Source organism: Bos taurus, chromosome 21, assembly GCF_002263795.3.
Source record: "Bos taurus isolate L1 Dominette 01449 registration number 42190680 breed Hereford chromosome 21, ARS-UCD2.0, whole genome shotgun sequence".
NCBI lineage: Eukaryota > Metazoa > Chordata > Mammalia > Artiodactyla > Bovidae > Bos > Bos taurus.
Genome location: NC_037348.1, coordinates 59,263,672 through 59,276,666, shown reverse-complemented (window position 1 = coordinate 59,276,666; position 12,995 = coordinate 59,263,672). Strand labels below are relative to the sequence as shown.

Sequence of the window (12,995 nt, the reverse complement as noted above, 5' to 3'; positions counted from 1 at the left end):
TGTGTGGGGACAGAGAAAGAGGGAGAGAGAGAAGAAGCAAGCTCTGGTGTCTCTTCCTCTAATAAGCACACTTAGTGCTATGAGATGAGGATCCTGTCTTTATGACCTCACCGAACTTTAATTACTTCCCTGAAGGCCCATTCACTGGGGGTTCAGGCTTCTATATACAAACTTTTGGAGGACACAATTCAGTCCACAACAACGGGGGTGAGATAGTAGGATGAGTCAGTGGCCAGGATATGGGGATTTTAAGGACTGAGTAAGTCATGCTAGATTTATTTTTCCATTGACATCCAGAGCAAAGAAGAGTACTATTCCCAATAGGTGAGTTTCACCCTGGGCAGAACTGAGTTCTGTCACCCCCAAGTGAGTGTGACAACGTGGAACAGAAATGTCTTTCAATGGGGGCTCTTATTATTCCACCTTCTTGGTCCCCATGGCTGTCAGCCTGCTTTACCTGCTCAGGCCACCTGCCAGCTCTGGCGGGGAGGTGGAGTTGTGACCCTGCCCTAGGGGAGAGTTGTGATAAGAGATAAAATGAAATAACAGTAGGGAGCATTTGTGAAACAGCAAAGCTAGGTGCTTTAGACACAGTGACTCATCCAGAGTCTACTCATGCGTTAGGTGCCTCATCTCCATTTCACAGGCGAGGGAACTGAGGCACAGACGGGGGACCCAAGTCCCGCATCGGGTCAGAGGTTCAAGCACATCTCCCCAAAATTGAAGACTTAACCACCAGCATTTCAGGAGGTGACCTGATTTGGAAATAGGGTCATTGCTGATGTAATTAGTTCGGGTGAAGTCATTCGGAATGAGGCTGGGCCTTTAATCCAGTATGGCTGACGTCCTTGTAAAAGGGGGAAATCTGGGAAGAGACCCCCACACAGGGAGAACACCATGTGAAGACGAAGCGGAGATCTACAAGCCAAGGAAAAATGGCCAGGGAACCCCCAGAAGCCAGGGGAGAGGCCGGGACAGATGCCCCCTCCGAGCCTCAGAAGGAACCAACTCCACCATTCTGCCATCACCTTGATCATGGCATACTGGCCTCCAGAAGGGTGAAATAATACACTTCTGTTGTTAAACCACTCAGCTGTGGTCCTTTGTTAGAGCAAAATTAGTACACTAACCAACTCGTGTACTCCGTCATGGGTCAAGTGCAGGTTCAAGCACAGGCATTCTGCCTCCAAAGTCCAGCTCTGTGCTCAGATGCTCGTGGCCTCTTGGTAACTCCCTGAAAGCACTTGTCACTGTGCCTTGCTCGCTGCAGATGCTCAGGGCTTGGAAACCATTAGGCTTAGATCTGCTCTGGCTCAGAGAAGGACACTTCGCCTTCCCAGGCAGCCAGGGATGGAACAGACACTCTCCTGCCCTTCACATGTCCACACATTCACAGGCTCCATCAGAGCTGGGGGTTCCCAGGCCTGGATCTTCCACTGATCCCATGTCCATCTGATCCCTACCTCTATAGATGCTGCGGGATTATGTACCCACTTACAGGTGCGGAAAGTGAAATCTGGAGAGGTAAGAGCTTGTCCTCGGTGCGGGTAACAGAGACGCTGGGAATGCAGACTTTCTGTCCCAGCCCAAATTTCAAGTGCCTCTTCTCCCATTGAGGAAATCCCCCTGGCTTCCTGGCTAGTGGCCAGTCCACTGTTTGTTGAAGGAGAGAATGAATAACCAAATGAACCCACGATGTTTCTCTCCACACTTGCTTATGAGGGCAGGGCAATTCATCCATCCACTGGCATCCGGGTCCCCCAAGCTCCACCACGACACTCATGACACTCCCTTTCCTCCCTCCGCTCTCCAATTGCAAGGTGAAGAAAGACTGTGCCTTTCCTGCCAGAGGAGAATGACAGAAATCACCAGCATACCCCACCTCCCGACACTGAACTCCATGCCCACAGTGTGCCTCCCAAGTAGCAAAACAAGGGTCACACACAGCCCTGTAGATCTTTTTAATTTTTTTTTTTTAATGCTCCAAAGGACATTTTGAAATCTGAGAAGCTGGACTAAATATTTACCCAATCAATTCCTGGGGTGTGTCGGGGGGTGGTGATACAGAACAAATAACATGGGGACCTTGCTCAGGGTACAGCCTCTTCCATTCATTCATTCAGTCACGAACCATTGGTTGGGCCTGAGTCACGTGCCAGACCAGCTGATCAGCACTGGGGTCAGGTACTAAGGTGAGTGAAGGGAATGCAATGTGAATAGGGTTCTCCCTCTGAGATGTTCCGTCTAGGAGGGGCCAGGGTTGACCCAGTGGGAGGCAGAGATTAATGTCAGCCAGCCATGTTTAATAGTAGGAAGACCGTCTTCCTTAGGGACAGCAGGAGGCACTTGTTGGAAATCCTAATAGATTCTCAGAGATGGGGAAGGGAGCATTCTGGGTGATAGGGATCTGAAGGGACAGAAGCCCAAAGGTGGGAAGCTATGGGTAGCCTGGGAAGACATCAGACTTTCCATGAGTGCAGTCACTGGGTGAGTGAAGGCAAGAGAGGAGTCAGGGGCGGGAGAGGCAGGCAGGGACAAGATTGGGATGGGGGCCTTGACTACAGTTGGAAGAATATGAACTTTATCCTGGAGGCAATAGGGAGCCATTGAGTGCTTTTGAGCAGAGGAGGGAATGAGATGAGCTTAATCAGAACAAGAAGGCATCACTCTCAAGGGGACTGCACCCCTCTCCTCCCCTTCCTCACACCAGAGCTTCTCTTCCTCACCTCACTCCAGCAGTGTCATCGCCATGGTAACCCCAGGCCTGCATTTCTTCCAGGCTTGTCTGGGACTCAAATCCACCCACCCCCTGCTGCTGTAGGGGCAGACAGGGAAGTGAGTCAGCCTGCGCTTAACTATCTCTTGCCTGGCTGTTGAAAAATAGAATCCAACATCCCAGCAGGTGCAGGGGGAAATGGACCAATTAAACCAGGGTTGGCAAGAAAAGAGTGAGGTCCTTGGGGCCTTGGAGGACTTGGTGCTGAGCCCTGGCAGGCTCCTGACCTTGTAGCCCAGAGCTGGTGTGGTTAGCGCTGGGCTGGCATTGCTGAGATATTTCCTCCTATAGGATCTTCTCTCTGTCGGTGACACCTGAGGCCATCAGCTGTGTTACAGAGAAAATGGGGGAGACCCCAGAATCTTCCACTCCTCAGTTTGTTCCCCATGGCTTTTTCCATCAAAAAAGTTGTCTGTTTCCTGCTCCAGATACTGGCTTCCTAGCTTCCTGACATGATTCTATTCTGCCATCGTGGCATTATTTGGGCCAAGGACCAGGACCAAGTCACACAGTCCCTGGAATATTTTGATTCTTGAATAATTGTCAGCTCTGTAGATGGTGCTCAGTCTACTTTTCCTTGTCACCAATGTAAACTCTGATTTTGTGGCTGTGAAACCTCCTGCTGCCTCTGACACTCACCTTCAAAACAGACAAATGAACAAAACCCACTAGACCTTGCATTTGCTGGAAATTACTGAGGTTTAGGACAAACACAGCCAGGTCCTGTCAGCCTGCCTCCTCCCATGGGAGGGGGAGAGGTTTATTCTCACAGACTCTGAGTGGTCCCTCCTCAGAGGTTTCACCCCACAAACTCAAAGACGGTCCGAGCTGGGCCACCTGTTGTTATTCAGTTGCTAAGTCGTGTCTGACTCTTTGTAATCCCATGGACTGCAGCACGCCAGGCTCCCCTGTCCTTCACTATCTCCCTGAGTTTACTCAAACTCATGTCCATCAAGTCAGTGATGCCATCCAACCATCTCATCCTCTGTCGTCCCCTTCTCCTCCTGCCTTCAGTCTTTCCCAGGGTCAGGATCTTTTCCAATGAGTCATCTCTACACATCAGGTGGACAAAGTATTGAAGTTTCAGCTTCAGCACCAGTCCTTCCAATGAATATTCAGGGCTGATTTCCTTTAGGATTGACTGGTTTGATCTCCTTGCTGTCCAGGGAACTCTCAAGCGTCTTCTCCAGCACCACAGTTCAACAGCATCAACTCTTCAGCACTCAGACTTCTTTATAGTCCAACTTTTACATCCAACCATAACTGAAAAACCATAGCTTTAACTAGATGGACCTTTGTCAGCAAAGTGATGTCTCTGCTTTTTAATACTGGGCCAGCTAACATTACTGAGGTGGGGACACTGAAGTCCAGAGGGGGAAGGACCACAAAAGTCTCAGAGCACCTCGATGGCACAGCAGGGATGGGAAGATAGGCCTCTAGACTCCTACATCTCACACTTCTCCTTGTGAAGCTCAGTCCGTGGCCATGGCAATCTGCTCTGAGAGGGATACTGGCCACATCCCCGTGACCACAGGTGGGGCAGGGCCTGAGCTCCCTTGCAATAGCTTGCCTCCCTGAGCCTCCATCTCCAGTCTCGGTAGCAGATGCCTTGGTGGACACTCTCCCTGCCAAGGCCTTCTGAACCCTGGCTCTGAAACGGCACCTGCCCTGTCCACTGGCTGCCCACACCACGACTGCCTACCACACACACACACACACCTCGTGAACTTACTGAAATTTGGAACATCTCACCACTGCATCCTGGACCAGGTGTGCCAGGGGACCACAGGCAAACCCCAGAGGGATAGGAAAGGGATGCATTGATTGAGTATCCACTATGTGGGAAGCGCTGAGCCAGGCTCCCCGTAGCCATCATTTTGTTTAATCTGTATAACTACCCTGGGCAGTGCGGCTGGTGGTGGACATTTCTCCCACTTTCCAGGGTAGACCTGCTCAAAGAGGTTAGATGGTCTGTCTGGGGTGACACAGCCCTGAGGAGCTGGGTGTCCAGTCCACACCCTTCAGATACCACCCGCATCCTTCACCAACAACTTCTGCCCCAGATCCTCAGCATCTTCTGTATCCTCCACTCCAAGCCCAGAGCTGCTCATGCCTCTCCCTCCAGGCTACGTCCTCCTGCTTGTAACAGACAAGCCAGCCCTGGGAGGGCTATGGTTTTGTGGGGTTGACCACTTTTCCCAGAAAGAAGATGCTCTGGGCATTGGTGGAAAAGATCACAAGGAAGAACTGGTTAAACCAAAGGGCTTAGCAATTGTCCTGGGGGCCAAAAGGTGGCAAAACTGCCGGGGGCCACTGCAGCCTGGGTGCCAACTTCACCCACCTCCAGGATGGCCTTGCGGAAACTCTGAAAGGGAAATGGCTAGTGTTAGCGCCGAGAGAGCGTGTGTATGTTAGTCGCTCAGCTGTGTCCAACACTTTGCGAGCCCATGGACTGTAGCCTGCCAGGCTCCCTCTGTCCATGGGACTTTCCAGGCAAGAACACTGGAGTGGGTAGCCATGCCCTCCTCCAGGGGATCTTCCTGACCCAGGGCATTGTAGGCAGCTTCTTTACCATCTGAGCCACCAGAGAGCATGAGTCAGGGCTTAGGGAAGCCTGGAGAGACCAGAAACCACTGAAGACCAAAGCCATTTGTTGAGAAAACACAGCAGGAATTTCTGCACCGTGGGGAGGGTCATTGAGCTAAAGATCCCTTATTTATACAATGGTGATTGTGATCATTTATTGAGCACACACTGTGTGCCTACACTCTTTTAAATCTTCTTAACCATCCTATGATGTCAATGTCTTATGTCTGTTTTACAGATGAGGAAGGTAAATCCAGAGGCTGGGTAACATTGCAGACGGCTGACCGTGGAGTCAAAGGAGGGTCCTAAGATGCAGAACTTCTAACGTCATAAGAGGCGGAACTGAAACTTGAACTCTCAAGCCCAAGACTCTACCCTCTAGCACAACTTTGTCTTACATAACTGAGGTCACAGGTCCCTTTTTTTCACCTAAGAAATGCATGAAACAACCCAGCCTCGTCTGCGTCCTCCCTCTGTTTCTGTCTCTGCATTTGTCACTCTTGTTGCCACCATCTGTGACTTGACTGGGACAGCTCTCTGAGGGCAGGGGCCTGGTGGCCCCTGGATTCCCAGCATCGAGCACCACACCCAGCACACGGTGGGTTACTTCTTGGCTCCCTACACCCAGGGATTATTGAGTAAAACTCGGGCTCTGAGACTTCACATGGTGGCCGGGAGAGCACCCAGCACCCAGCACCTTCCAAGAGGTAGAAGTTCCCCTCCAAGGTCTCCAGGGGTTGATACCCAGGTCTGTGATGCCCAGCTTGGGCAAAATCTGATCTAATCTATAGGCGCCAGAAATGGAGAACTTGGGGAGATACAACTTGAGCTTCCCATAAAAATGGCTGAAAGAGGCAGTGGGTTAAAACACTGGACTCTTGAACTAGCCAGGGGTCCCATCTAGGCTGGGCTCTTCTCAAGGGCACTCGCTCCCTGCCCTCACTCCATCAGAGTTCTGTGCCATGCCCTCAGTGAGTGCTCCCAGTGACTTAAAGCCAGGCTCCTTTGACCCCGGGGTCAGCCATCTGCAAGGTCTCCTTCCTTTGGCAGCTCTTCTAAACAGAGGTGGTTTTCTGCACACGTGTCAGGAGATACAGGTCTCCTCATGCGGCAGTTTTACCTTTGTCTCTGATGGGGCCAAAATCAGTCCTGAATATTCGTTAGAAGGTCTGATGCTGAAGCTGAAACTCCAGTACTTTGGCCACCTGATGCGAAGAGCTAACTCATTGGAAAAGACCCTGATGCTGGGAAAGATTGAAGGCAGGAAGAAGAGGGGATGACAGAGAATGAGGTGGTTAGATGGCATCACTGACTCGATGGACATGAGTGTGAGCAGGCTCCAGGAATTGGTGATAGATAGGGAGGTCTGGTGTGCTGCAGTCCATGGAATCACAAACAGCTGGACACAACCGAGCAACTGAACTGATGGGGCCCCATGGTTTTCACTTGTTTGCAACCGGTGATTTCTTTGGATAGAATTCCTCTACCACATGAGTTGTGTGAATTGCCCACCCCCATATGGCCTTGACCTGAGGTCCTTTTCTCAAGTGTGTTTGAAGACTTTTCCTCCTCATAGCCTCAGGGTGATGTGAAAGCTTCCTTGGTACTTGCTGGGGTGGGTGGGTGGGGTTTTGCTAAATACCTCTATAGCATAATGGTCAGCATCTTGACCAGAAATCTACTCATTCATTGCACAAGGTGGACCCTCAGAGAGCTGGTGTCTCTTCACCCCGGACTTGTGCAGTACAAGTTGTTGTTGTTTAGTCGTATCCGACTCTTATGCAACCCCATGGACTGCAGCCCACCAGGCTCTTCCATCCATGGGATTTCCCAGGCAAGGATCCTGGAGTGGGTAGTATAAGTGCTACATCTAAACCCAGGATTCCTAACTCCTAGTCTGGTTCTCTCTTCACTAATGAGGGCAAAATTTAGATACAGTATTGGCAATCCTTATTTAAGGAAACCCATGGAAAGTCGGAGAAGGCCCTGGCACCCCACTCCAGTACTCTTGCCTGGAAAATCCCATGGACGGAGGAGCCTGGTGGGTTGCAGTCCATGGGGTCGCTAAGAGTCGGACACGACTGAGCGACTTCACTTTCACTTTTCACTTTCATGTATCGGAGAAGGAAATGGCAACCCACTCCAGTGTTCTTGCCTGGAGAATCCCAGGGACGGTGGGTCCCGGTGGGCTGCCATCTCTGGTGTCCCACAGAGTTGGACACGACTGAAGCGACTAAGCAGCAGCATGGAAAGTCTTGGAGAAAGTAAGACTTCTTCCAAAATTTGGTGATCCCCTTTCCAATTTGGGACACTGGCTCTGGTTGGAAGGGTTCACAGTGAAGACACAGCCTGCACCATGCCCTGATGGATTACCTCTTCCGGAACAAGTTGCTCCATCTTGTTGGCATCTTGGGAGTCAAAACCTCTTCCACCTGCTCCATCTTCCCTTCATTAGGAAGGATAAAGAGGGTTGTTATGTTTCCTTGGCAATACATCCACAGCACCAAGCAGGGCAAGTACCTGTTGTGAGGATACCAGTGGTGCTGGGTATCCTGTGGCATCATAGGCACCTTGACTGTGGTGTCCTCATCAACATAGAAGTTGTGGGAAGCAGTCAAGGAAGGGATGAATGGTTTCTCCCACAGAGCTGGAGGGAAGAAGGGAAGAGGGTAGCAGGCATTTGTGGACAAATAAGCCCATCCTCCATCCAAGAAACACACCCCCCCAACCATCACTCCAGACCCTTACCTTACCATCCCATCAGTTCAACACCAGACCTGCCTGGGGCATGGACCTGGGGGTTCAGAAAGATTCTAAAGTAAGAGACCCAAGAGGATACCCAGCAAGATCTTTTCATGTCTTCACCAGTTACTTGAAATTGTTGGACTTCATTTTGTCAACCTGGTGTTTGTGTAGTGGTAGCTCATTGTGCTTCAGACATGCCCTTTCTCAGTTTAAAGTAAGATCGAGTACTCTTCTGTGTTTATGGATCAACTGGTGGCGCTAGTGGTAAAGAACCCCCTGCCAATGCAGGTAGATGTAAGAGATACGGGTTCGATCCCTGGATCAGGAAGATGCCCTGGAGGAGGACGTGGCAACCCACTCCAGTATTCTTGCCTGGAGAATCCCATGGACAGAGGAGCCTGGCAGGCTACAGTCCATAGGGCTGCACAGGGTCAGACATGACTAAAGTGACTTAGCACGAGCACACGGGAGTTTTTTATTAGTTTTGGTAGCGGGTTGTTTGTTTGATTTTGGCTCAGTGCCAGGCGACGTTTTTGACCCGTATTTCTATAGGGCTGTTTCTTAGTGACTTGCAGCTCTCTGAACACTAGTTGTTTATCAATTCTGTATGTTGTCAGTGAGTTTTCTTCCTCCCTGGCTTGTCTTTTCACTTTCATAATGGTGTGCTTTGGTGACTGAAATTCTCCACTGTAATGCAGCGAGCATATCAGTTTTTTCCTTTATGGTTAGATCTCTGTGTCCTACCCAGGGACATTTTCCCACCTCCAGGTCCTGAAGATACTTCCCTCCATCATCTACAAGCTTTGCTCTTACCTTTTGCATTTAGGGCTTTATGTCACCTGGAATGAATGCTTATTATCAGTAGGAGGGAGGCGTACAAAATCATTTTTCCCCCCATGAGGGTACTGTCCCTACACCACTTAAAAAAAAAAAAATCTATCCTTTTTCTCAACATTCTATCATGCAGGTTTTGTCAAATATCAGATGTTTGTATATCCAAGGGGCCACTTCTGGGTTCTATTCCAGCCTTTCTATTCTGTCCCCTTGGTCTACCACACAGTCTAAATTAATATAGATTTATAACCGGTCTTGCTCCCCAGCAGGCAGGTTCTCCCTTTTTAGCTATTCTTGGCCCTTTGCTCTCTCGCATACATTTTAGAATCAGCTTGTTAACTGGCACCAAAAATAATCTTTTAAAAAGCTGTTAGGAGGGACTTCCCTAGCAGTCCACTGGTTAAGAATCCATCAGCCAATGCAGGGAACACAGATTCAATCTGTAGTCCAGGAAGATCCCATGTGCTATAGAGCAGCTCAGCCCATGGGTCACAACTACTGAGCCCTCGCACACTACCATCCATGCTCAGCAACAGAGAGAAGCCTGCACACCACAGCCAGAGAGTAACCCTCACCTATGGCAACTAAAGGAAGCCTGTGCACAGCAGTGACGACCCAGTGCAGCCAAAAATAAACAAAAATTTCCCCCCAAAACTGTTGGGATTACATTAAAAAATTTAGATCAATTGCTGGGGGGCTGACATATTTAGCGCATTAAGTCTCCCTATTCATAAATTCAGTATACTATTTTTTTTTGTTTGTTTGCCCACTTCAGTATCTCTCAATATAATTTTATCTAGAAAGATGCTGCACATCTTTGGTTTGTTTTCTTCTAGGTACTTTTCATTTTTAAAGATAAACCACAGTCATTCCACTCTTCACACCATGTGACCTAGATTGAGGGCTTGAGGCTACATTTATATCCCCAAGGTGACAGGCAAATGTGTCAGAGGGCAGGCTATTTCTCTTCTATTTCTGGAGAGCCTTTTGCCTGTGCCACGAGCACTAACCCAATTGGAAAGAAGGTTACAGGAAGAGAGCACCAAAAACTTCATTATTTCTGGCCAGAGATTTGGGTGTGGTGAGAGTGTATATTATACCTGTAAATTATATTATTTTTTCCAGTTGAATGGAGTTAATAGAATATTGTACAGCCACTAAAATGAGATCTAAATAAATTTTTCAAGAGCGTAAAACTACACACACACATGAGTGCATGTGAAAACTGATAACATCTGAATAAAGTTTGTTTATTTTTATAAATAAAATAAAATTTTATAAATAAATTCCTGGTTTGCAACTGTATACAATTATGTAAGATGTTCCCTGGGTGGCTCAGTGGTAAAGAATCTGCCTGCAATGCAGGAGATGTGGGTTCGACACCTGGATCGGGAACATCCCCTGGAGAAGGGAATGGCAACCCACTCTAGTATTCTTGCCTGAGAAATTCCACGGACAGAGGAGACAGACATGTCTAATGCTCTTTGCGTGGGATCGCAAAGAGTCAGACACAGCTGAGCAACTAAACAACAGCAGCAAATGTAAGACATTATCCAGGGGAACCTGAGTGAAAGGTACATGGGACCTCTCCACACAACTCTGCAACTTCCTGTGAATGTATAGTTATTGCAGAATTTATTTTTTTTTTAATTTTCTATGGTGTAAAAATCCTACATGTAAATTTTTTTTTAATTTTCAATGGTGTGTAAAAATTCTAAGTGTAAAAATTCTACATGTAAAATGCAAGCAATGACCAGTGTGGCTGAATTGTTAGTCTGGGGCTGTTTCCCAGAATGTGTTTCCTGTAGATTCAAGGTGGTCACAGCAGGAGACTGGGAGTCAGATGTGAAACAGCCATCGCCCGTTGAAGGCAGATGAGATGATGGACAGACGAGGTGATGGACAGACCAGAGGAGGTGTGTGCTGCAGATACCCATGCTGTCCTCCACGTTCAACGTCCAGCTCCTCCATGGTGCCCAACTGTGTCCCCAGACTACGGCCTGGGCCTCTTCCCAGGCTCCCCCTATGTAGAACCAATCTGGTGGCTGGATGTGCCCAGCTGGCATACAGACTTCCAGAGAAGTTCCAACTTGTCTACCAGCTCCAGTGCCTTTTTCTCTGTCCCTCCAAATTCTTCCTCCAGACCTTCACTTCCCCAGTCCCTCCCACAAATACACCAAGTCTAATTCCTAGGACAATCCTCTTTCTCTTAACACTTACGGTGACTCTGCTCCCTGGATGGCACCCTACGTGATACACACTATACAAAAACGTCCCCACCTGTGATTTCAACTCTATCAACATATGTGTATAAATAGAAGACTGGAAGGAATTAGGCTAAATAATGCTGGTTCACTCAGGAAGGTAAGATTATGGACAACTTCTATTTTTTCTTTTATACTTCCATGTATTTTTTATACTTTTATGTATTTTTAAAGGTCTTCAAAATTGTTGTCATTAGAGTAATTGCAAATGCTCTATTTATTGAGCATGTCTAATGCTCAGAGATCTGCAATCTTCTTCTGCAACGGGTCAGAAAGTAAATATTTTATGCTTTACAGGTCATTCTGTCTCAGTAGCAACAGTTAATCTCTGTCTTGCAAAGGCTGTCAGAGATAATACATAAATGAGTGGGTGTGGCTGTGTGCCAATAAAACTTTATTTACAAAAACAGGTGGTCTGTTGGATTTGGCTGGGACCTAAAGCTTGCCAATCCCTTCAGGCCCTCCTCTAAGGAACATATAAATATGTGACATCATTTGATCCTTAGAAATAAAACTTGAAGCAGGGACTCATATCCTCACTTCAAGCAAACAGCCTGCTGGATTTGCACTCTTGGTAAGGGGTAAAGCTTTGATATGAATTCATAAGATTTTTGTCACACATGCATTGCTGTTATTAAAAAAATAAATAAGAAAACCTGTCTAGAAGTATGAAGGGATGGAAATCAATATTATACAAACTTAAATATCTGATGCTCTAACATTAAATTTCCTGAAGTCTGCTCAATGTATCAGACTCAATCCATCCACTTTCTGTTTTGAGGGGTTTCTCTTTGACACGTGAGCCTTCAGTAAGTTAGGGGGAAAGGGAAGAGTGGGATTCACCAACACACTGACCTTTGAAGTACACGTAATTTACCAGCATCATCGTAGTATCGGCATTGAGCTTGCTGACCAAATTCACGATCTTCCCCAAGTTTCCTACCTAAGGTGGTGGTTGATTAGCTGGGTCATGCTCACAGAGTCTTTGAAGTTGGTGCAGAAGAGTCTAGACTCACAGAAGCTTGCGGAGTCCTTGAGGATTCTCAGAAGAAGCAGCTGCTCAGGGCTCAGGAACAAGACGTTGCCCATGCATACCTCCAGCCTGTTGCCTGGGAGGTAGAGAGTGTGCAGAAGGTTCTGGAAGCCTTGGTGGCTGTCAAACTCTGATACCTGTGTGAGGTTGAAGCCCAGACCCTCCAGGATCTGAGTCCTGCTGTGCAAGCTGACCTCCAGGGACAGCATAGCTAGTCTGTGGAGATGCTTAGAGGGGAGAAGATACTGCCCCCGGGGGCTTGGGAAGCCAACAGGTGGTGGAAGTGGAGGGCAAAGGTGGTGTTGCCTGGGTTGATCTTGAGGCTGGAGAAGCCCTCACCTGTGCCGGGAGCCTGACGGGGGAGGTGGGCATGACCCTGGCCGTAGTGCTTGGGATGCAACTGACCTTGAGAAAGGACCAGTCGTCCAGCCAGAAGGAGGAGCAGGAAGCCAGCCAGATGCATCTTCTGTGGTCTCAGGTTTGTAGGAGAAAAAAACATGCCCAGGAAGCTCCCCAGTGGAACATTCCACCCCTCGGAGAAGGCTGGCAGAGGGCAGGGCCCCAGGATGAAAGTGGTCCCTCAGCTCCTGCACATGAGCTTGAGGGGGACGAGCGAACACCCAGCACCTCCACATGTGAGGTGCCCTGGCATGCTATAGCCAGACTTCAGATTTACAAAGCACAGGGCTCCCTGTCCACCGGCTCATTTCCTTTCCCATCTCTGTGAGCTCTGCATGGTACTAGACTCCATTCTCAT

General features: G+C 48.5%; 1 protein-coding gene across 1 annotated transcript; it reads right to left on the bottom strand.

Annotated features, from left to right (window-relative positions):
• Positions 1–4,945: 4,945 nt before the first annotated feature.
• SERPINA4 (serpin family A member 4) lies at positions 4,946–12,746 on the bottom strand. Its single transcript, XM_024982242.2, is given in 7 exon segments — positions 4,946–5,066; positions 5,068–5,141; positions 6,060–6,207; positions 7,736–8,009; positions 12,061–12,138; positions 12,141–12,455; positions 12,458–12,746. Coding segments are annotated over 7 exon segments (1,290 nt in total). The 5' UTR covers positions 12,738–12,746.
• Positions 12,747–12,995: the final 249 nt, after the last annotated feature.